Source organism: Aulonocara sp. 'chitande type north' Nkhata Bay, linkage group LG5 (assembly GCF_057382095.1).
Source record: "Aulonocara sp. 'chitande type north' Nkhata Bay isolate Kocher_YH1m ecotype deep benthic linkage group LG5, A_spYH_male_GT1.1, whole genome shotgun sequence".
Lineage (NCBI taxonomy): Eukaryota > Metazoa > Chordata > Actinopteri > Cichliformes > Cichlidae > Aulonocara > Aulonocara sp. 'chitande type north' Nkhata Bay.
Window position 1 is genome coordinate 11,918,283 of NC_141348.1, and position 23,750 is coordinate 11,942,032.

The following is a 23,750-nucleotide window of genomic DNA, read 5'->3' on the forward strand; positions in this document are numbered from 1 at the left end:
GACTGGAGGAGGCCACAGCTGGTTGGAGAGAGCTTACCTGTGGTGACAGCTTGCCACCCGAGGGAAAATGGTGTCCTGGCTTGGATGGTGTATGCCGTAATTGGACTGTGATTATCAGGACCGGGCCTCCAGGACAGAGAGGCTGTGGTATCAGTGATTCCTTCTACATGGATGCTGGTGGGGGGCCCTGGGGGACCTGATAGATGGCATAGCCAAGGCAGGAAAGAGAACAGAAAGATAGAGAGACAGATGGAGGAAGAAGGTAGGGGAGGGAGGGAATGTAAATCAGGAAAAGATGGAAAGATGGTAGAGAGTGTGGCGGTGGTTTTAGCACCTGAGGCTACTGCAGCGACGTCAGTTCAGTGTGAAACCTTTGGGAGCTATTGGGTCTAATTAGACAGTAAATTTCCTTTAAACCTTCCAGAGAGAAATTTCCACTCGCCTCAATTTTCTCTCCCTTTATTCCTTCGTCAGTGAAGTGCAACCAGCCACAGTAAACATGCATCACTGACAAAGCCAGTCTTCTTCAGGTAGATCGTGAATTATTTAAATCACAGTTATTATGGTGACTCACCTCTGATGACCAAGTCAACAGCCATGGAAATGCTGTCCACCTTGGTTTGCACGGCGCACGTGTACTTCCCGGCATGCCTCAGCTGGACATTCCGAATCATAATGTCTCCCGCCGAATGCTGCTGTCATTCAACGCATGCACAATCACCCGCAAACACACAAACAAGCAAAGGAGTTTCGTAAGCAACCTGCTATTGTGACTCCAATTCAACGCTCACTTTTTCTGTAGCCAAGCGTGAACAAACGAAACCAAACAGAAAGCTTATTCTCATATCTTCAAAAAGGAATTCATATTTCCACACTCCCACTTTCCATCTATATTCTAAAGAAGCACAAAGAAATGCCTCTCTATACCATGTGCGCACCGTGCATTTGTTTTATCCCTGTGATTACAGAAATGAACTTGCTCTAATGGCTTGATTTGAATTGCGGTATGGAGCCGCTTCAGTTATACGGCGCAGCCTAATGGCTAGTCTAATAGTTAGTTCTTTAAGAGAGCCTTTCATTCCATCTCTAATTGCAATTCCCTCTCCTACATTATCATTTCACCCAGGCAGAGCTGAGCAGGTTCTGTGATAAATTGGACATGGCGGAAATATGTGGCACAGTGGCAGTAAGAATTCTATGGAGTGGCTGGTAGCTTAATCAATATAAGTGTAGACGAACAGCAATTTATTAAGGAGGGGAGACTGTAAATCACGATCCTAGAAACACCTAAATCATAAAGAAAACAGAAAGAAAAAAAACGCCTCTGCATTGGATTTTTTCCCCTCTGTATTGCCTGCAGTTTTTAAAGGAGCCTTGCATTTTTTAGCTAAAAGAGAAAAAACCCCTCCAACTCAAAACAGTGCATGGCATGCTGAGGTATAAGCTGCGGACTTTATAAAGTATACAGGAGCTCACTGAGACTGGTTGCATGTATGTAAATTTCTTTTTAAAATAAACCACAGGCAGCAAATTTTTTCTGCCCATAAATTATACACTTGATACAAACATTCCCTCTGCACTGCGGCTGAATTTATTATGACCCCGCTAAGAGAAGAAGTATAATATTGATGTACCAATTAATCTTCAGAGTCACATCTGGACCTTTTATACAATGAAATCTCTGAAGGGGGTTGGGCAATAAATCAATGTCTTTTATGTAGCAGTGGTGCTAATAAAATGAGGATTCCTCCATGAAGCTCAACAAGGTTTGAGTTTTAATTATACATTATGCGCCTCAGCTTATGTGGAATATATGTTATCAAAGCTGGAGTGTGACAATAAACAGAATTTGAAATGATGCTCTCTCGTGGGAGAAACCCTACAGCTAAGCTATGCCATTGGCCGTTAGCATGCTAGCACATTAGCAAATATTAGCATTCCTGAAATTACACACAACAGTGTTTTGGCGAGGTGGGCACAAACACAGCTGAACACTCCAGTTTGGATGTCACTATTTGTGGACAAGTTCTATTTCTGTTCTCACTTGTTGTTAGGTTAGTTTGTTGTCTCACCAAAAGAGCAATTTTTTAGCAACTGTCCACACAGGAAGCTACTTGGTGACCAGATATAACAGAAAGTCGATGACATACAGAGTCTTAAAGCTACAGTGAGTGAAATAACTGCTGGGAACACAAAACTTTGTTCAACTCGACTACCAATGAAAGTGAAATGTGCTGTTTAATGACAATACATTCAACAGTTACAAAGATAAACCTGGGATGTCTGCTAGCAACTAACTATCAGCTAGAGGGTGCTGCATGAATCACTTCCTGTGTGGATGAACCTTTAGTCTTCTGTGTTTATATTGCTGATAGATGTAATTAACTGACATCTATCTGGTACTCTATTTTCATTCAATTTTTTGTTGCATTAATACAAATATAAAACTAAAATTAGGGGGTCTGACTGCATGTGGAAACATCAGTATCTGGCCATTTACGCTGCGGTTATTGCCATCATATCGTGATCGTTTTTTGGGGGGAAGACAATGGGGGATAACGTCAGCTTGTGCTCCAGGGATAAAGCCTACACCGTTGGTGTGTTTAGAGGCCGATATTAGCTATTTGCCAATTTATTGGTATTTAAACAATATAATAGCAGACTTGGGAGAAACACCCTTCAACCATTTTAGGAGCATTGATGCTGAATAGTTTGGCCAACACCAAGTTGAAATGCCACAAACATGTGACCACAAAACAAGATTATTTTTAAACTGCATTGTCGTATTATCTTGGCAAGGACTCATAAATAGTAACACATAAAAAAAAAACAATCCGATGATATGTTGGATTTTTCAGTCATCAAATATTGATAATTAGTTAGGTATGAAAAAATCCACAGTCCGGCTCTAGCAGTGTTTACTTTAATATGAGTCTCAGATGTTAAAAATGTAATATGTTTAAAAAAAAACCAAGAAAATAACATAAATCTAGACATATGATCACTAATTATCATCCCCGTGGTGGATAAGGAAATATTAAACTCTGTTTTGAAACAGGTGGTGAGTAAACTGCTGTTATGTAATAATGTATTTTATATCTTTTGATGGAAAAACAGCAGGAGACACAACAAATTGTAACAAACAGCAGAAATGAGTATATATATATATATATATATATATATATATATATATATATATATATATATATATATATATATATATATATATATATATTGCTAGGTGATGCACTCTGAAAGCACCACGTTGCACCTTTTGAGTACGCTGATTTGCTACCGATAATTTGGTACCATAATGAGGGAATCTGATATAACGTTATTATTAAATCATACACTTGTCAGTGGCATAGAATAGCACTTTTCTAGCCTCACTGGCCACTCAAAGCTTTATCTGTCTCCCATCTGTAACAGATGAAGCAGAAAACCAAAGAAAGTCATCAGCACAGGGAGAACGAAACCAAGGGAAGGTTCAAACCACAGAGCCGGGAAGCCTTCTTTTCATGTTCTCTCTGTGTCTGTCCAAAGACATATATTTTAGGTTAATCTGTGAATCTAAATTGGGCGTAGGTATGGATGTGAGAGTGTTTGATTGTCTGTCTTTATGTGTTAGCCTGGTGATTTGTCCTTACTGCTCAAGCAGATAAGAAATTAGATAGAATTAGAGAGTAAAACTAAGATTTTACCTGATTTCTCTTTTCATTTGGCTGAAAAATATACTTTAAAAAGAAAATAAAGTGTGGCTAAAATCCTCAAACACATACACATAGTTACTGCCTTATTTAATTCTAGGGGGTAAATGTTTTTCGATAATAGCTACTGGGATAGAAATGCACATTTAATGTACCCCCATTTCAAGTTTTGTTGTTTTTAGGCATATTTTGTTTTCTTGGGGATAAAATGTCCAAATACTATATAAGCGCTCATAGCAAAAAGGCTTCCCGGACTGATGCATGAAGGCATCCTGTCTGCACACCTCTCACAACATGACAGCTTGTTTTAAAACCAGAGGCCTGTTAGTCTCGCGGCCTGTCAGAAACCATGAATGATGAAATATTGACTTACGCCTCCCACTTTTTCAAAGAATCCACCGTGGCTCCCGAAGTGGATGAGCTGCTCGTTGAAGAACCAGGTGAACTTGAGTTCCAGAGACGGGTCGTGGCTCACTTGGCAGGGCAGGACCACGCTCTCCCCGACGGTGACGTCCAGCGTGGAGGCCAGCGTGGTGATGACGGTAGGCTCTGAAAAAACACACATTCATATTCACGCACGTCTGATCAAGCACGCTGCACGCCTCTACTCTTTCCAGGCATTATAATTCAGCACAGGAAATGGCTTTGCAAAAAGCAGAGCCCTTCCATCATCCTTATGGATATGTCAGACTGAGTTAATAGAAGGATATACGGGACGGAGCACATAGCAAACTAGGGTGCACAGCTACAATAACTGGTATTAGTTTCGGCCTGAGCTTGTCTCTGTGGGGACTCGGAGGAGACGTGTCTCTCCTGCAGCCCGCGAAGCCTCCATGTGTCACTGTCATCTCAGCCTGCAGACTGGAACTCCCCTCGACCCGGCTGCAATTCCCAAATCGAACTGCTAGGAAAACAGCAAACAGGACTTCTTCCAGTCGTCAGTGCTCTCTTTTCTCTCCTGCAGTGCATTACAGTGGCTGCACATGGGAATAAGACGAGCGTCCCTTATCTGCACTCGTATGTTAGCGATGGAGGGGGAAGGTGGAAGGACGTGAGGGAGGGAGAGGCTTTATACTCAGAGTGTGCAGCACCTGTCTCCCTCTTGGGGGTGCTGTGATTACTTGGTTGAAATAGCCACTCTGAGCACATGGACTAAATTAACCATGGCAAATGATCCCTGGACAGGCATAGATTCATGTAGAAAGTGCCGGCAGTGCAGTCTTCATCCACAGTGAATTCGATACCTTCATTGTATTGGCTCCCCCTCTCTGTCTCACACACACACACACACACACACACACACACACACACACACACACACACACACACACACACACACACACACACACACAGATGCTACCGCACGCTCCCAATGTGATTTATCTAGTCGTTTTCTGATTTCAGGCCAGAATGCTATCAGCTGCTGGGTCTTGTCATATACACAATGAAAGTGTGTCTGAGAAGCCCAGTCCTCTATTGCAGGGGCTAAATGGTGAACGATGGCGGTGCAGTAAAGAAAAAAAAACCCATAATAACACACAGGAGGTATTCAAGTCTCTGTGTGTGCTCGGTCTGCTTCTGCAGGCTGGCTACACCTTGTAGAACAAGTGCAGGAAGGAACAGAAAAGCTAAAAAATATAAAGCTTAAGAAACACATTTCTCTGAAAAAAAAGTGTCAGGTGTGCTCTGCAGTGGTGTTCTTGGAGAGATGGTTACTCCAAATCATGTGAGGAGAAAGAAGGAAATGTGTGGTGGGGGGAAAAAAGGCTTGGGAAGGATCTACAGAGGAAATACCCACAGAGATCCACAGTCAAGAGAACTCACTCTGTTCGTGTTACCTGTAACACGGAATAAACAATTTTTCTCTTCCTTATTTCTACAGCAGGACTGGTGTGTTCTGTCGTCATCTCCTCTCCTTGTGTCGTGTGGTTGTGTGCTGCCTGGTGTCTTACTGCCTCCGGGGGTTTCACAGTGACAATGATGGGGGGGTATGCTGCCTTATTACCCTCCTCTGTCATGATTTGTGACAGATTATACGGACAACCAAGGTTGGTTACACAACCACACACTGGACTCTTGAGCATAATTTGATTGATTTCTATCTTGTATAATGCCTTGTTACCTACTGCTACTGTAAACGGGGAGGACAGTAACGCTCACTTAGCAGGGTCAGTCCGAGACAAGACAGAGAGCGAGCCCGTGTGCTGAGACAGGCTGGGTGGGACCTGGGAACTTTTTCAGGCCCCAGGCCATCATTTGAAATATCCACCTTAAGGAACAGTCAGCATCAGTAAGAAGAAAAACCTCGGGCTCTGTAGACAAGAGTCTAACTCTGTCGCCCATCCTCGGCTGAAGAAACCCACGGCCTCAGTTTAATCAAAAATGTAAATTAAAGTGAGCTTATGAAAGCAAGCCATTAAATACTGATGCTATGACGGTTTTCTAACAGTGATTGTGGGAGAAAAATCCGACAGGTGAAGGCCCCCCTTCACTTGTTTTGTATACTCTGTATAAATAATCAAGCAGAGTCTGATAGGACTTGCTTACAGCAATGCTACTGTAGATCCCAAGTCAAGTTATGATTAAAAAGAATCTGTTGTACAGGCAATGCAAACAGAACTCATACTTAACAACCAGTAAAATAACAAATTCAGTAAAAATGTAATCACATAAAACAGTAATAGACTGAATAAGACTGCTCGCATGATAAAAAGCCAGGACAACTTGCTGAGGTAGACCTGAAAGTCAGTGAGAAGAGTTGATTTTTAACAGTGTTTTTAAATGACTGAGACTGGAAAGCTGTTATGTGAAAAGGCAGGTTGTCTCTGAAAAGGTTTCTTGTCTCTGTTTTTGAACGTCTCAGATGTCCAAGTGCCCTAGTAGCAGTGCACAACTGTAAAGGTTCCATCAACTAATTAAATTTTAGTCACTGAAACGGAACTTGTTGCTTAAAATTGCTGATTGATTCTAGTTTTCATGATAATCTACTTGCTCAGATCTAAGACCCAAAATTTTAATTGAAGCCAGAAATCACTTAAATACATTTTAACCTTTAAGATTTGGCGAAAATGGGCAGAATGGGGGGAAACTATAGTAATTATTAGATGGTCACTATCTAAACTATTAATCTGCTTTTCATCAGGTCAGATTCATAGAAATGTGCCAAGTATGAAATGTCAAATTCCAAATCTTATCTCCATGGTCGTGTCCCGCATCCATTGTACTCAGACGCTCGACATGACCTTTGTAGTAGCAGGAAATCTGTAATTCTTCTTCTTCTTTCACAATAAGCTGTTAGACAGTTTTTCGGTGTTTGAGGTGAAATAAATCTGCTATTAGTTGTAAAATTTTGTTTCACTCAAGTCTGGGCTATATAGACCTTTTTTCTGATGTTTTTAATTCTTACATAATATTAAAGGTGAAATATTATAGTGTGAAGTGACCATAAAGTAAACTTACAATTTATGATTCAAACTCTTCAAATCAATGTACAATAGCAGCAAAATATAAAGAAATGAACCATCTTGGAAATGTTACTCAGCTATTTTAATTGTCACATCTGGATTTCAAAATCAAACAGAAATAGCACATATTATGTGATGGAGCTGAGGATGTCTGAAACATTGTTAACCAGTGTAATCAAACAGGGTCAAATGAGCAGATGTACTACAACACCTGATCAGTGCTCAGCTGACCTAGCTCATCCAAGGAGCAGCTAAGATACTGACGTATGATCACAGGTTTTCTAGCACAGCTCAAACATCTGTCTGTCAACGTCATCTCACCACTTAACCAAGCCTATTAAAACCACTGCGCTCTCTCCCCACCATGCTGCTCGCTTATCGCTCTGACAGAAGTGCAAAGTGCCACTTTGGCTCATTCGGTTATCTACATCATTGTTTAACTACATATTACCATGCAAACCATGTCTTATATAATAAACATGTCATACCAACGTAAAACTTACATTCAAGCATCTGAACATATTTTACATGTGATACATGTAATATGAGCTGTTGCACAGTTAATAATTCAAATAATTCAAAGCATTTAGACATGAGCAACCCCGACTTTACTAAATGCAATCAGGTTTGACAAAATCATACTTCTTTAACTTGTACTACTATGTAAGTTCTTTTTTGCTGTTTTTGCACCTTGTTTAAACTATTAAAACTAGCACCACGGGCTTCTGAAACCTCCAAGTCAACACTGCGATTCATGCTTTCCTCCAAAAATCTGTTTTAAAAATTAAACACATCTCTTGCTCACTGCTGAATTACCTGTGCAGGAGGTGAAGAGCCTTGAATATCCATGTCCAAAAAAATAGCTGCTTTGGTAATTCTTCCCAGACAAATTTGTGTATTTAACACTATATTGTTACTTAGTATAGTATATTGAATCAACTTGAAATGACTTGGGTGTCAAATCTGATACCATGTTTTTCTAAAAGAACATCCTCCATTGTTTGCATTCATGACTTGATCTGGAATGATACCACATGAGAAATTCAATGTTTTGGTCATAGAACGGAACTAATTAACGAGTAAAACATGATCTAACTGTGTGCTTTTTTAATGGCTCACTTACACCAGACCTTTAAGAAAAACTAATTAGTGGTTGTATTCAATATTCTTGTTGTCAGAAACTAATTGCAAGTAGTTGTGGTGACCAGTTGGTTATGCAACACTCTAAACCTCTGCTCTTTCACCTGGCTGTAGCTCAGGTGAAAGGCTGGTGGTTCGTGGTAAACATCCTCGGGCGTGATACTAACCCCAAGTTGCTCTCTGATGCATTCATCGGAGTGTGAACGTTAGATAGAAAGCACTTACATAGAAAGTGCTTGTGGCATGAAGCAAGGGCAATGCAGGTTGTGTAAAGCGCTTTCAGTGCTCTGACAGAGTAGAAAAGTGATTGATAAGAAAAAATATATTAACATTGCAAGGTGATTGGGGATAGACTGCACTCTCAGAGAGGTCTGCAAATAACTACTGTCTAATTTATAAACGCAGACAGATTGTTAACCCGTCTGAGTTCGTCTGTGTCAATGAGTCAAACTACTCTGCGACATATCTCTCTGAGTAGGAGACTCGAGTCAGCTGGTTGCCAACTGCTTGTATTCTGGTTTTCTTCCTCTATGAAAGCAAGGTTGCCAACCACCTACATCATTTTTTTGATAAATCGCCACCAGCAGCAACTACGTCTTTATTTCTAAATGTCTATGAGTTTCTGGCTGGAATCTGAATATAAGTAGTTAATGTGAATTTCTGTGTATATAAAGGGCACAAGATTCACAACAGATGGTAATGATGAAAGAAACAGAGAAGAAAATATCAGATGCAATTTTGGAGTTGATTTGCAAAATAAAAACACCAACAGCAATCAGCATGGCATTCTATTCTAAGGCAAAGCAGCTGAAGGAAGCCTAGGATGCACAGACAGCTAATGAAGCCAAACAAATGATATACAGACCACCGGCACACAGTGGGAACACTCAGAGAAGCTGTATAACAATAACATATGGTTGACCAGAAAACAGAGCTAGCTTACAGTTACCAAATGACCCTGAGCTCCTTTCTGAGGCACACTGACATGCCTCACAAGGCCAGTTTCACCAGTCTTCCTTCCAACATTATGAATAATGCCCACACATTTCCCTTCCTGCTGTGGAGAATCCTCTGTCTTTAATGATCTAAAGCCGTAATGCGAAGTGTGCAGTCTCCCTCAGTGCACACACACATATATATATATATATATATATATACTCACTAAGTTTCCTCTAAAGGTGAGCAATGCGAGCTTGAATAGTGGAGCACAGGGACGAGACACAGGCCGCATGATTTAGAGTATTTGGAAAACAAATTTATAATCATCTTTAAACTGAGACCCACGCAGAAGATCCGGACTCGTCAGGGTTCAAGACAAACACAAACCTGAAAAGGAAATGTTTTCTTTCACTGGCAGGTAAGAAAAGACGTCTTCACAAAGGATCTAAACTGTGACGAAGCATGTCAGGCTAAGGTTTTTCAAAGTGAATCAGCGTAGCATCGTGCATCACCTTGGCGAATCCTCAGAGTTTCCTAGCAGGTCGTTTAAGAACAAAAAAATGTGGTTACCGTTTTAAAAAGCAATCATTTCACTCGCAATTTTACCTCCTCTTCCTTTTCAAATCAACAGATTCATCAGCACGCCAGAAAATCCTCCGATGCAGTTTTTTTGTGCTCCACTTATTTTCTGAAGGACCTATCAAAGGTTCCTCAAGGACAAACTTGAATGGCAAGGAAAACCTTGTCTCCATTGCTCAACAGATAGATACAAGATCCTCTCGGTACTGTATTCTGTGTGGTGGCACATCTGTAGCAACCTGCTGGTGATTACTGACAGATGGCAGCTCATTATTTTTCTATATGGCTGTCAGGAATCGCATTTATTTCATATCGTTGCTGCCATCCAACTTGGATGACATGGCTCGCTTGGAAAAGCAACTGTAGGAATTCAGCAGAGAACTGGTAACCACATTTAAGTCTAGGGTGTAAAATGAAACAGATTATTTGTCTTCTGTCGTGGAGTCATCAGCAGCTAACAAAGTATGCTTAGATGTTCATCCAGACAATGTTAACATGATGACTGTGCTGGTAGTGCAAGTGCACTGAGAGCCAGATTAAGGTGGGTGATTGAAAAACAAATCAAAGTTTTTGCATGAAAGTGCTTGTACCAATTCATTTACTGTACCAATCTAGCACTAGTTGGAAATTGTGCAAACATGCAATTTTACAAGCAAGGTTAAAGAGCTATGAAGTGTGACTGAGTTCTCCCTTAGAGGCAGGGTGAGGAGAATGGTCATTTGAGAGCTACTTGGATCGCTCATCCACATCATTCATCCACAGAACCAAATTGAGGTGGTTCAGATATCTGCTCGGTGAGATATTTCAGGCATGTTCTACTGGGAGGAGGTCCTGAGGCCAGACCCAGGACTCAGCTGGCTTGGGAACAACTTGGTGTCCCCCGGGCCAGGGTAAGGGAAGTCTGGACTTCTTTGCTCAGACTGCTGCTGTGAACCAGATAAGTGGTGCAAAATGGATAGACGACGTAACATACTCGTAGTATAGTATGCTTATTTTCAATCATGTTGTGATTTTTCTAGTTGACTCTTCATGAGTGAATACAGTGAGATTTTTGTCCTGGTTAAGGAGCTGACAAAATGTTACAGCAGGGGTAGGCAACTCCAGGCCTCGAGTGCCGGTGTCCTGCTGGTTTTAGATGTGTCCTTGATCCAACACAGCTGATTCAAATGGCTAAATTACCTCCGCAACATATCTTGAAGTTCTCCCGAACACTGGTAATGAACTAATCATTTGATTCAGGGGTGTTGACCCAGGGTAAGCTCTAAAACCTGCAGGACACCGGCCCTCAAAGCCTGGAGTTGCCCACCCGTGTGTTATGGGATCACCAAATTGATAATTCATCCCACGGTGAACATCTTTAGTTTCATCTTTCTTTCAGTCTTTAAGATCCACGCATGTGCACCTTGTGGTGCAGACAGAGGGAAACTACCTATCTACGAAAAAGATCTCTCTAGATGTCGCCCACAATGACAGAATATTCCTCGTCTACTTTTGAAATGTCTCCAAAACAAATGGCTGCTACAGTGGGTCACAGCGCCGAAAAGATGAATTGCTTGAGAGAGCCAAACTGACGTGAACACTGTAGGATCTCTGAAGTTTTAAGTTCACTGACCATCCGTAATGATCGGCGGCAACCCTAATTGCAACGGCTCATCTCCAGTGTAATCAAAATTCCGAGAGCACGTCTATAATCAAGTGCAATTAATCTGCTAATATCCCCCCAGTGTTGGAATAATGGGGACATTAACAGGGCTCATCTGTTGTGACTGCTCCTCTGCTGTGTGCGAGGTGGCTTATTCACAGCGGGAGATACAGAATGCTGTTTGACAGGTATTTTTCAGTATTCATATCACCAAAGTCAATTTGAATAAACTACTGTCATCTCCCATAAGGGCTGATCCCGCAACACAAATTTCTCCCCGCTAAACAGGTTTCCAATCCTCAATGAAGTAGTGCATGTAAATTACCCCATCCCATTTTGCAAACAATATCACTTGTGACAGAAAGGCACACGTTCATATACAGGAACATTTGTACATCAGCCACAGAAAACAGCTTTAACATATTATGATGGGAAGGAAGCGAGTGTGTGAGGGTGTCAAATAAAACCCATATTCCTTTTCACAAGAATAATGAGTGGATAACAGCGGTGTCTGTTTATGCTGAGAGGACAGACATGGTTGTGTTTCTTTGCAGCCTGATTGGAAAACCACATATAGGCCATCAACCTGAACCTACAGGGAGAGCAGCAGGTTCCACTGCCCCCCTTCTTACTCCCACTGATTGGCTGGGGGTGGGTGGGGGTGTTCTCTACCATTTTCATTTCACAGTGTCTGATAAATGGGAAAGAGAGAGTGGAACTGGTGCAGGATGGTACAGCAATGCTGTACTTTTTAATCAGGTTTTAAAGTTGCACTTAAAATATCCCAGAAATTAACATTTGCAAGAGACAAATACATTAATCATCATTAAATGTTTGAAAAACAACCCCCCAAAAAACATTTTATGGAAATGTCTGAATAAATTTTAATGAAATAAATAAAATAACATGCCACAACTCTCTCATTGGCTCTCACAGCCTAAAGCATAATTTCTCTGTGAGGACATATTTTCTGCAAAAATCCAAAGGATGCGATGGTTATGCTTGCTCCCGAGGGCATTGCCATAAGAGAGGCCTGTTTTCTGTTTGCTATATCAACAGTACTGTGCTTTAGCATTAGCAAACAAGTTAAGCAAGATTAAGTTAGTGAGCTAAATGCTATGATAGATACATAGTGTAAAAGATGGATTTAGCGACACATTATCGTTTGGTTTCTGAAATCCCGCTTTGAAGCCAGATCTGGCATGACAAAATCTTTTAAAACATTCATTTAATATGCCCTAAAAACTCAGCAGGACAGTATTTGTACAGATACAGTCGGAAAGCTGTTGTTCCGTAGACCAGCGGTCCCCAACCGTTTTTGCGCCACGGACCGGTTTAACGTCAGACAATATTTTCACGGACCAGCGTTTAAGGTGTTGCGGATAAATACAACAAAATTAAATGATACGACCAAGACAAAAACTGTGGTATTCTGTAAATATAATAATAATTGCAAATTCACTGTGTAATTGTGTAACTTCAGCTGCGTCCTCCTGAAAAGAGGCAACAACATTGAGAGTAGCATCCTCCTCTCTGCCCCTTAATGCTCTCTGGTTGCTCAGCTAAAAGTCTGGAAGTCTGTTTGGCCATATTGAAATTTAACCATGAGTGAAAAACTGCAGTCAACGTGGGTGGAGTATTTGCTTAATCGAGGCATTGTTTGGTTATTTTAGGATCAATTTTGATTGATCTCAGTTGGTCTTTTTAAATTGTACCTAGTGCTAGGGTGCCTGCTAGCGCAGACGCAAGATATCTCATACAGCCAAATAAAGACCTGAGTAGGATAAGTCGTGCAAAAGCCATTGCAAACCCAGAGAAACAGAATAATAACTGCAATTCACGTAACGGCTGCAGGTGTCACCAATGAATTTCTGAGGTTACGTGATCCTTTAATTTCTCTCACTTCTATTATGCAAGGCGTACTGCATTTGGTAGAGCGGCAGAGTCGTCAATGGGAGCCAGAGCAAGGCATCAGCATAAATCAGCGGCAAGGTGCACTCTAAGCTCTCCCCACATCCTTGACTGTTGCTGACTTTCAGGCATTCATAATATATGAAATCTGTCTTTTATAATTCAACAGAAAAAGGAAACACGCCTTGATAGTGATTTACAGAAGACAGAGCTGCAACAGAGTTATTTAAAATTCCATTATGTGACGTGTTTTTGGCTAAAAAGGAGAATGAACATATAGATACAATAACAGGATTTTCTTCTCGCTGTTATTCTCATTGACATAAATCAATGTTTTTTTTTTAAAGTATTCAATCAAACACTAGCCTGCAGGGGCTGAGCAAGTCAATTAATCCATGTTTCTATGGCAACTACTTGGATAATTGGAGAAAAAAAACCTGATATGGTAGCAGACTGTTCTGTTGACACTGCATTTCAAAGGATTTTACAGACTGCTAACTTGTAGAAGAAGGACAATTTAATGGATTGAACCTCTGAGCAAAAACTATAAACTACACACAAAGAAGAAGAAGCTCTGTCTTCGAGACTTTATGAAAAATGATTTTAGCTGCAGTATTTCTCACACAGGGTATTGGAAGGATTTGGGCACGATTTTATTAGATTTTCTTTTTTTTTTTTGACCTGTGTAGTTCTTTCCCCCCCACGGGTATTTAATAACAGCGCAGACGAATGATCAATGTATTCTGCATGTTCATATGAGGTTACAGTGAATCGTACTCTCTCTTAGGCGGTGAGTAGAAGGTGTGAGCGAATTTCCAGCATGCTCTGACCCACGGGGTTTACCTCGGCGTCTCGGAATATTCTGCTTCTGGTGAAGCCGAAGAAATGCAGTCGTAGCTGCGAGAACTGCACTTGTATGCGTCGTGTGAAAATTCCTGAACTACAGAGTACATGCAAATCTAGATAGAAAACCTTTATATGAAAAACCTTTTGAAATATGAGGCGTGAACTTTTCTCCCTCAGGGCAATATACTGAAAATCAATAACTCTATAAATGTAAAAGAAGCTGCTCAACGAGGAAGGTCAAAACAGAACATGTAACAATAGCACAAATGAGCCCAGGAACCCCTGTGAAAAGGAGGTCACAGTGAGGGTATAGTTCACTGAATATGACAGCAAATCCTCCGGGAGCCTGACGAGGTGAGAACACTATCCCCTGTGGAAATGGGACAGAAAAGCTGCGGTGTGCACAGCATAAAGCCGCCGCAGAATGCACCGCACTTTATACCCAGCTCACATTTATTTTTAATGAAGTATAATAAGTCACAGCACCGGAGCAGAAATGCAATCCCCAACCCAGATGATCCAACAACACGAAGACTATTTTTTTCTCGCAGTATATCCTTCTGCTGGTACTGGGGGGCACAGCGAGGCAGTGAGCCGAATGATTTCAACATCTCTGCAAACAGACATAGCAGCTGAGGTGTCTCTGTCTAGTAATGACAGCACAGAGAGAGAGGGGGGAAAAACCTGCTTTTTGTGGGACTTATCAGAAGATAAGATGTGTCGGCCATTTTTTATGAATGAAAATTAAACACTTGTGGCTATTTTATTTTAAGGAAAATAAAACAGGTATCCAGCAGCAGTAGGTTGGTATTCTGTAGGTGCTACTATAGGTAAAGGCGTTGCACTGTCACTCAGGAGTAATGTTAAAGGTAAGTGGAACAGTGTGGGCTCCTGTCCACTGCAGCTGCTGTATGTGTTTCTCATTCCAGAGCTTTGTCTCCATGATGAAGCAGCCTGGTTTCATTCCTGGGGCACTGATACATGCTGTTTAACCAAAGCCGCTGTCATGTCTTACTTTACAGACTGATATTAATTGTGTTTTAATTGTTGCACAGCGGTTTGTGACTTTTAAGTCTGTGAAAAGCGCTACTTATAGAAATTGATCCATCACTCCCAAGTCGTCACTGGTCAATGTTTAGAGGACCTGTTACAAATTTTTCCCTCCAACTGTCTTTATTGGGATTTTTAGGTACAGTAATGAAATGAAAAAAAGGGGATGTCATCAGCATTACTGCAAATAGTCTCTGGTGAGTTGAAATTAAATTACAGGCTGTCATATTGTATAAAATTAATTCCCATTTTCTCTCAGTGTGCATTTGATCTTTTTCTAATATTAATATTTCATCAACAAGGTGGTTTCTTTTGTTTCCAGTCAGCAAAATGAGTCTTTGTGTGAGCAATAACACAAAACAAACCAATGTGTGATTGATTGTTGGTTATTCGATGATTCCAGGGTGGCTGCTTTCACCCCAAATAGAGCTATTCCAGAACTGAATCCAGAAACTGAATCTGTTCTACAGAAAGTCTGAAACATCTTACACAAAAAGTTTATAATATTTGGGCAGTTGAAGAATGTGTGAGGCAGACAGATTGATGTTTGTCCACAGAATGGGTCGGAGGACTCTTATTCAGTAAGATTTAGGATATTGCAAATTTCTTAAAACACCAGGATATATAAGAAGTATATTAAAAGAGCAAGAAAATGTTAAGTAACTATTATTGTCACAACTTTAATATATCCAGTCAACACTTCACCTGTCAAATTCCTGGGTGATCTGGATGCAAAAATCTGAAAAATGATGCTTAAATAAATTTAAGCATCAAATAAATTTTCCGTAATTTCATCTATTCAAGTGGCTTTTAGTGGCGAAACCTACTGTAACAAGGGACTGGCAAAAAAGCATCAGCAAGCTTTTATAGGCAAACATTTCTGTACAGAGGAGCAAAACATATTTGTACCTTAGCCTATTAAGTATTAATTAGCTTATCAACATTTCCATTCAGTATATAATTAAAATCTTTGTGACTACTCTGCAATAATACTGTGTTTTTATTTAATTGATGAAGCTATAAAACTAAAATTTATTGTTTTTCTATTGTTTACGTAATTCAGTCACTAACACAGCACTGAAGTGGGAGCAAAAAATGCCTATTAGCTTGAACAAGCTTACTTTTAAACTGAGTAGTTCTAAAGCTCTGCATACCACTTTGAACATTGCTGGTATTTGTGAAAATTATCAGCTTAAATGTTGCTTACTTTGATCATAAATAAAACATAAAGCAGATGAACAGTTTTAAAATTAGCAGAAGTAAAAAACAAAGCAGTAGAGCGACAGATCAGGCATACTATGAAAACAGTAATGCTTTTGGTGAAAGCAATCAAATCTGATCATGCACTAATACATTTTTCTTTTTTTGTATTTGAAAGCTTTACAAAAACGAGCCATTTATGTGTCTGCATCCACGCTAACCACCTCCACTACTGAGGTTCAGCAAGATTCAGGATGTGGAGCTCGATGCACATATTAAAGCCTTTTTCTTTGATTCAGTGTAAGCTACACGTTTTTAGATTTGGTGGATCTAACTTACAGCAATGATACATAAAATTTTCATTCCCATATTGATAGCTGCAGGGAGCCACTGGAGGCGGGTGAAAGAGCAGCATTCAGCTTCAGTAAGATTTGAGCAATACTCAGTGTAAACAAGGTAGACTTAGATTCCTCAGATAAAGTTAAATGCTTTGAGTCCTCCTTGAGACGCCACCGTCACCTGTAGTTTGCATGAACGAGGCAGACTTGTCTGCCAGCACTTGTCACTTGTCATCCTTCAAAGTAAAAGTTGTGACTTACTTCTGCTACCTTTACATTTTACAAGCTGCAACTTTTGAAGGCAAACAATCTGCATTTCCAGTTTATGTCAAAATTTTCACAGTTTCCCTGCAGCTTAGGAAATAGTTGGTGTTTGCGGAAAAGTTGGACTTTGCAACCAACTCTACTAGGAGCAAGCGACCTCCAATAACCACGCTTTTCACTAGCCACCGGTGAGTCACTGACCATTCTCTACGTGTGCATAACTGGGGTTTTAATGACTGATTTCAAATCAAGCCCCAGCAAAGTCCAGCAATCATTTTCCTCTCATGACCAAATGGTTGTCCACCATCTCTAGGCCTGTGTGACTCGGGCCTCAGTCTAACCAGGTAGTTTTGAGTGATTTAGAGGTTTAGACATGATCAATCAAAACAATAAAGGAACTGAAAACACTGCACAAAATACAAAGGTTCCAGGCTGACAAAAGATGAGTACAGGAAGACTACTCATGTTTCCTTTTACTATTCAAGCAGTCAGCCAGCTATCTACATATCTCATTATTGGCATCGTGTTGTTGGAGAACAATGCCTTTCTCTCTATAACTACAGAGGTGACCAATATGGGATGGAAAAACCTGCAAAAGCAAAAGTGGTGAATCGTAAAGGCTGAACAGGAAATACCTTTAACTATGATGCTTCCCGTGCTGCTTGCCACACCAAACTGGTTTCTTGCCACACACGTGTAGAGGCCTGCATCAGATTTGGTCACATTCCATATCCGCAGACTACCGTTGTCCAGAATGGAGATTCTGTGGTTACAAAAAAAAAGGAAATAATTTATGTGACTGTCAAAGCAACAGATTTTTGTAAGAAGAACAAATGTTGCTGTGCGTGCATCGTGAAATTTTAACTACGTGGCATGGCTGACATAGCACAAAAGATAAGTGACGAATACGCAGAAAAGAAAATTTCTCACTGTCTCTAATTAGGTTCTGCTTCTTTGCAGATGACAACAATGAGAAATAGGAGTGTATTTTCAGGGCTGATTAATTCAACACATGACTTGGAGATATCTAGGACAATAGTGGCTCCGTGCCCTTTACACAACAGCCACAAGTGCTTCAAAAAAGGTCAAAAGGCCTTAACAAAAGTTGACATTTTGTAAATAACGAGGAAAAATGGAAATTGTGCCCTTGAAAGCAAAGTGTTGGGGGAAATCAAGGGTGGACCACCTCATCAAAGCGCACTGAATTTTAATTATCTGAAATGCTCTGCTGATTCGGCAAACTGTATAATGGCGTCAGCCTGATTGTGAGAGGGGAACATGATGTGTGGCAGCTAAACTGCCCCGTTCACCTGTGAAAACAGTCAAAGGAGTCAAAGCGAATAGAGGCCTGCAGTGAGGGTGAAGACCCTCTGCTAGTCCATACGAACACCTAAATCTGCAATAACCACTTACTCTACATTAAAGAAACAAAACAAATGCTAGCTGCTATAACCGGTGTCCTTTTCAGTGGCAACAGAATCTGATAGACCCACAGGACGCCACCTTCTCAAAGGCAAGTCATCAGGCAGCAATTAGCTGGTGAAGAGTGTGTAGCAATTAGGCGCTAAAAAGCAGGTTTTATCAGGACGAAGAGTATAACAGAGATAAAAGGCAGGTAAATATCAGTTAGTCATTAACTTCCAAACAGGAAGTAACATATAAAAACAGAAATGAAGAAGTGTGAGCGAGCCACTTCAGGGGAGGCTCATAAAGCTGTGAATGCAACATTAGCATATTGTTCCCTGAAGATTTACATGGCATTTAATCAGAGTCATCTTTCAGGGTCATGAAATGCAAAACTGAGGAGTGGATGTCAGATTAGTAAACTTCAAAGCTTTCAGTTTGTCCTTATGAACCATCGTCACAATATCAGAATTACAGTAAGAGCGCTACTTTCAAAGGTTGTTTTTAAAACGTTCTTTCAAATAAACAACATCTGGAGTTATATTTTTGGTCACCTGGTGAATATGTGTAAAAGTCTTGAGCCACATGTCATTTCTTTGTATTTTGCTGGGAAAACTTTATTGAAACATGCAAACAAAAATAGAAATACGGTGTAACGAGCAAAAACAGAGTTTGTACAATTCTAATGAGGTTAAAAGTCATTGTTTTGTATGGAACTCAAACAAGCTTTCATGTAATAGGTTTAAGCAGACTCTTCAGGAATAGTTCTCCAGTCTTCTTGATGGACATCCAAAACTCTTCTTTGGATGCTCGCTGCCTTTTCGTCCCTTCTCTGTCAGGATAATCCCACGCTGTTACTAATGTTGAGCTCAATAGTGTTCCATTGAGTTCCACTGTAATCCTGATGAGTCATGAGTAGATAGTAAATGGATTAAATAAAGGTGCCTCACTTAGGTCCTGTGTCAGGTCTTTGCTGGATTTTCTTCTATTTATTAAGGACATTGGATATTTTAGGTGGTCTGCCACTTCTTATTTTCTCCACTACTTGTCTAGTTTCCTCAGATTTTAACGGCACACAACATGCTGACATATCATTCCTCTGAAAATGATCAGGTACAAAGACTGAACTGAAAATAAGTGAAAAAGCAGCCAATGTCAGAAAGCCTGGAGAACTATTTCCCAATAACACTGAAATCTGACTTGTGGGAACCAAAAGTAATGAGTGTGCACAAAATCTTCCTTTATCTGTGTTTCTCTATCTGACTCTTAGAAACACGTGTGTCTACAGCTGTTAAATCAAAGGCTCTGGGCACTTACTGTGCACAATTATTTAAATGAACTTTAATTTTAATGGTCACCAGGATAAAAACGCTACATGTATAGAGTCTCCAGTCAAATGCGACTGACTCTGACCCAACATAAGGTTTTAAAAAGCTTTTTTCCCTTTTATCCCCCACAGAGAGAATTCAACTCAGGAGTCTTTGAGTGCTATCTCTCTCTCTGTAATATCTCTGGATAATGTGCCTCCGTGTTCACCAGCTCATTTTTTGCTTTATCTTGCTGCTGTTAGAGCTTGGCAGGTAGTGTACTGTACAAAAGCATGGACATATTTTCTTGAAAACAGACGCCTGTTGGCTGAAAAATGCACTGTGGATATGATGATATGATGAGAGACAATCTGAAAAGTGAGGCTCTGGGCCAGAAAAAAACCATACTGAGCTGAAAGAGAGTCCAATTAAAAGTATGGCGATTTTAAGATTTCCAGAAAATCCTGTTTAAAATTAGTTTTCTGTTTTTGTAATCACGCTAGAAAGTAAAAGTTATTGAAATGTAATATCTGAATCAGCCGGGCTGTTCCTCTGACCCTTAATAGCTGCTGCTCTATAAAGCACCAATTAAAACTATCTGTCAGCACTGTATCCAAATACCTACTACTGCAGTAATTAACAGTCCAACCAGGTTTAAAAACCTATTTGAAACAGCTATTTGACTGTTACAAATATTTGCTGACGCAGTCCGAGTTCATCAGCTTTCATCACCGTTACGTGAGAATGGTTGTTTGCGTTTAACTGGGAGCATTTAGCTGAAATGTGGCTGATACAGTGTGGCACACTGTCTTTCCCCCTCCACCCCACCTCTTTGTTGGGTTTTTCTTTTCAAGTGGTGGATGCGATAAGAAAGTGCAGAGGTAGTTAGTGTAAGTGAATCTACTTCTAAAACCACATGGTGCTGCTGAGTGGATACTTCTGGGTTTATATCAGGCTGAGAGAAAAGTGCTGAATGCAGAGTAGCCAACAATGACCATCAGTTACACGGGGGCATATCGCAGTGTGGGCTGCGCACAGTTAATGGCGTCAAACCTGCAGGCTGATATTTATGAGGAAAGCAGCCCATTAAATGGCACTGCGGCCCTACAAGTGGCCGTAACACGGAGCCGAGTAAGCACAATTAAAACAACTGCTGTACATTAATTGAATTGCATTGCATTGCCACTCCCGTGTTTATAGCCGAGCTGCTGTGATGACTCGTGGTATTTAAAGGAAATTTAAGGGTGCGCATCAACTAAGCACGAGCGTAAACACACGCAAAGGCATGCTGCTTTAACTAGAACAAGCTCTGACCCAGATCAAGTCTACCTGCAGCACGATGCTCACAGTAATTCCTCAACATAACTAAATACCCACGTTTGTGCGCGGTGCTCTGTATATCCCCCATCCCATTACCCTCAGGGACGAAAAAGCCATCATGTGTTGGCGCGTCTTGTAAGAGCGTGAACAAGTGGTGCAAGCCCAAAGGAGAGAGAGCCAAGACTATTCTCAGCCATTCACCGTATCGTGTACTTTTCTCTGTAGATTCATGTAAAGACCGGGGAGGAACTTTCCTTTCACTGACATCACAGAGAAAAGGAGCAGACTGGATGTCTGCATAAGTGTTCGTCATTTCAGTCTGAAGCTAATGGAAGAAAAGATGAGGTCAAATACAGTAGAAGTCAGCCGAGGCGCAGGAGTGCTGAATAAGAGATGGAGGCACACTATTAACACATTTCTGTTTTGCTCCCTGTCTTCTCTCTCCTCCGCTGCAGCCCAGACAACATGTCTGCGCGATGAGCCCATTATGCAAGGAGACATTTTCCACCCTGGTCCCGGGAGAATCCAGAGGATGGGAGGTATCAATAATTCACAGGTGAGATGAACACAAGTGCCACTCCTTTCATCCCTGCCTCACACGGTTTAATGGACACGGCTGTAATTCTCTCCAAAAGGAGGCGATTATTTTGAACACGGCGAGATGTCCGAATGCACTCGTGTAATCCCAAAAAACACAGGTGTGTATTTTTTGGGGGGGAGATCAAGCCTCAGAGGACAGGGGCTGCACATCGTTGATCCTCCCTGCTCTCCACCAAGATGAAAGAGACAAATAACATCAGTCACAGAGCAGCTATCACGAGGCGCTGTGAAGTGGAAATCGCAGGAGAAGAGCCCGGTCCAAATTGAAAGCCTTATGTTTTGTGTTTTTTGTATTTGTGATTTCCTTACGTTCTCTCTGAGACGATGTTAACAGATGCACACTTTGCCTTTTTGCAAGCTTCCTTACCATAAAAAAACAAACACTTGAAAGCCTTGTTTTGATCTTTCATTCAGACATATTTTGTCTTTGATCTGTTTGATAAATTCTGGATGTCGAGAGGAAACTGTCACAATCCAAATAATGAATCTGTAATAAAAAAAAAGGGAAGGAAATTGCGTGTTGAGTGGAACAGTTTTGAACCAAGCCTGGAACGAGTTTGTAACGGTGGGCGCCTCAAACAGAGGAATCATATTAAGTTACCCTCTACATAAACACGCTAAGTCGCCGTCGAAGAAGAGGAGCGTTCTTGAATGCTCGGTGATTCCGAGATGCTGCGGCTGATTGGCGGTGCGGCTGCAGGACGGAGGCGTGCCTCTCTGCTTAATTAACAGGGTAAATAAAGCCGGCTTGTGAAAATAGGGGTTAAGATTCTATCAGTGGAATTACTCAGCCATGAGACCACAGGAAGAGAGAGATCTTCGCGAGCTTAGGGTGATTTCACCAAATAATTAGTCTCAGCTAAAGCCTTTTGTACACAAAGATTACTGCCTGAGAGCACAAACAGCGTGCTCAACTCACTACCTCGCCAGCCATTCACTTCCAAATACCAGTTAACTCAATGTGGAAAGTGTGGAGGGGTAAAAAAACAGTACTGCGGGGGATGTGTTTGATATTGTGTTTGCCTTCCGTGGTAAACTCACAGATAAGGTGAGGTGTTCTCGTGTTACTATTTCCGACCTGCGCCGGCCATCGTCGACCTACCTGCAGGAAGCGTTTCTAATCATAATTATATCAAAGCGTCAGCATCACTAACAGCGCTGGAGGCCAGAAGCTGTAATGTGGTGAGGGTGCCAAGAAGGAGGCGAGGTCACCGTATCCTCTGAGCTGGGATAAGGGGGTGGGACCTAACTTCAGGTGTTGATCTATGCTCTCTACTGCTTTAAAAACCCTGAAGTGCGGGCCGGGGGAGGGGCCGTCTGAGATAAATTGAAAGGCTGTCTCTCTTGAGCTTCCCCACAGTGTGCTGTGCTGGAGAGAAACGGCCTTGTCAGTGGCATAAATCAAGCCCAGCTGTGGAGCGCAGACCCTGGATGCTAAAACTCACCGAATGCGGTGCGACTGCAGAAAAAAACCCTTCTCAGATGCTTCATGCAGCATCGTGACTAAACAAACTTGCCTTCTATTTTCTCGTGACGCTGCATGCATCAAGGTTAACGGTCAATTAGAGATAAAGCAGGTATGCGCTTTAAAAAAATAAAAAAATTTCCAGTCAAAGCTATTGGCAGACACTGGTGAGACAGGGACACCTGGGCATTTAGTTTTGACAATTCTCCGATATAGGTGTAATTGATATTGATTTTTTCCCCTAGTCAGACCTGTACCACTGACTCTCACCTTGTCGCATGGATCATTAGCTGCAGCAAATGATCAAAGCATTAGCAGATGGACAGAAGATGATTAACTTTGTGGTGGGCACAGCTTTAAAATGTGAAGCTGTGCCCACATAAATAGCATCAACAAAAGTGCCAAACACGGTGTCAGACAAACTTTGATGAAATAGCAGCAGTTTGTCTATGACTACTCAACCTCGACATTTGTTTTTCTATCTTTTCTTTAGCTACATAAGCCATAGGCCCGTGGCAACTGACTGAGTAAGAGCCCATTAGAAGCTGTTGGATGAATATCAGTGAAATAGTGA

At 41.1% G+C, this 23,750-nt stretch overlaps 1 protein-coding gene and 1 long non-coding RNA gene across 3 annotated transcripts in view; one reads left to right on the forward strand and one right to left on the reverse strand.

The window, feature by feature from the left end:
• cntn4 (contactin 4) overlaps window positions 1-23,750 on the reverse strand; it is a 208,356-nt gene that overhangs the window by 9,848 nt on the left and 174,758 nt on the right. The window contains exons 12-15 of one of the 2 annotated variants that reach the window (XM_086291344.1): window positions 17,716-17,843; window positions 4,081-4,256; window positions 575-695; window positions 38-196 (exon numbers count right to left, since the gene is read on the reverse strand). In XM_086291344.1, the coding sequence (XP_086147470.1) occupies window positions 38-196; window positions 575-695; window positions 4,081-4,256; window positions 17,716-17,843 (584 nt within the window). The remainder of the gene's footprint in view (window positions 1-37; window positions 197-574; window positions 696-4,080; window positions 4,257-17,715; window positions 17,844-23,750) is intronic. The other variant, XM_086291345.1, reaches the window with a different exon arrangement.
• LOC147329924 (uncharacterized) lies at window positions 2,031-22,101 on the forward strand. Its single transcript, XR_015129046.1, has 4 exons — window positions 2,031-2,167; window positions 4,100-4,249; window positions 21,567-21,667; window positions 21,747-22,101. It is a non-coding gene; the product is annotated as an uncharacterized LOC147329924 (long non-coding RNA).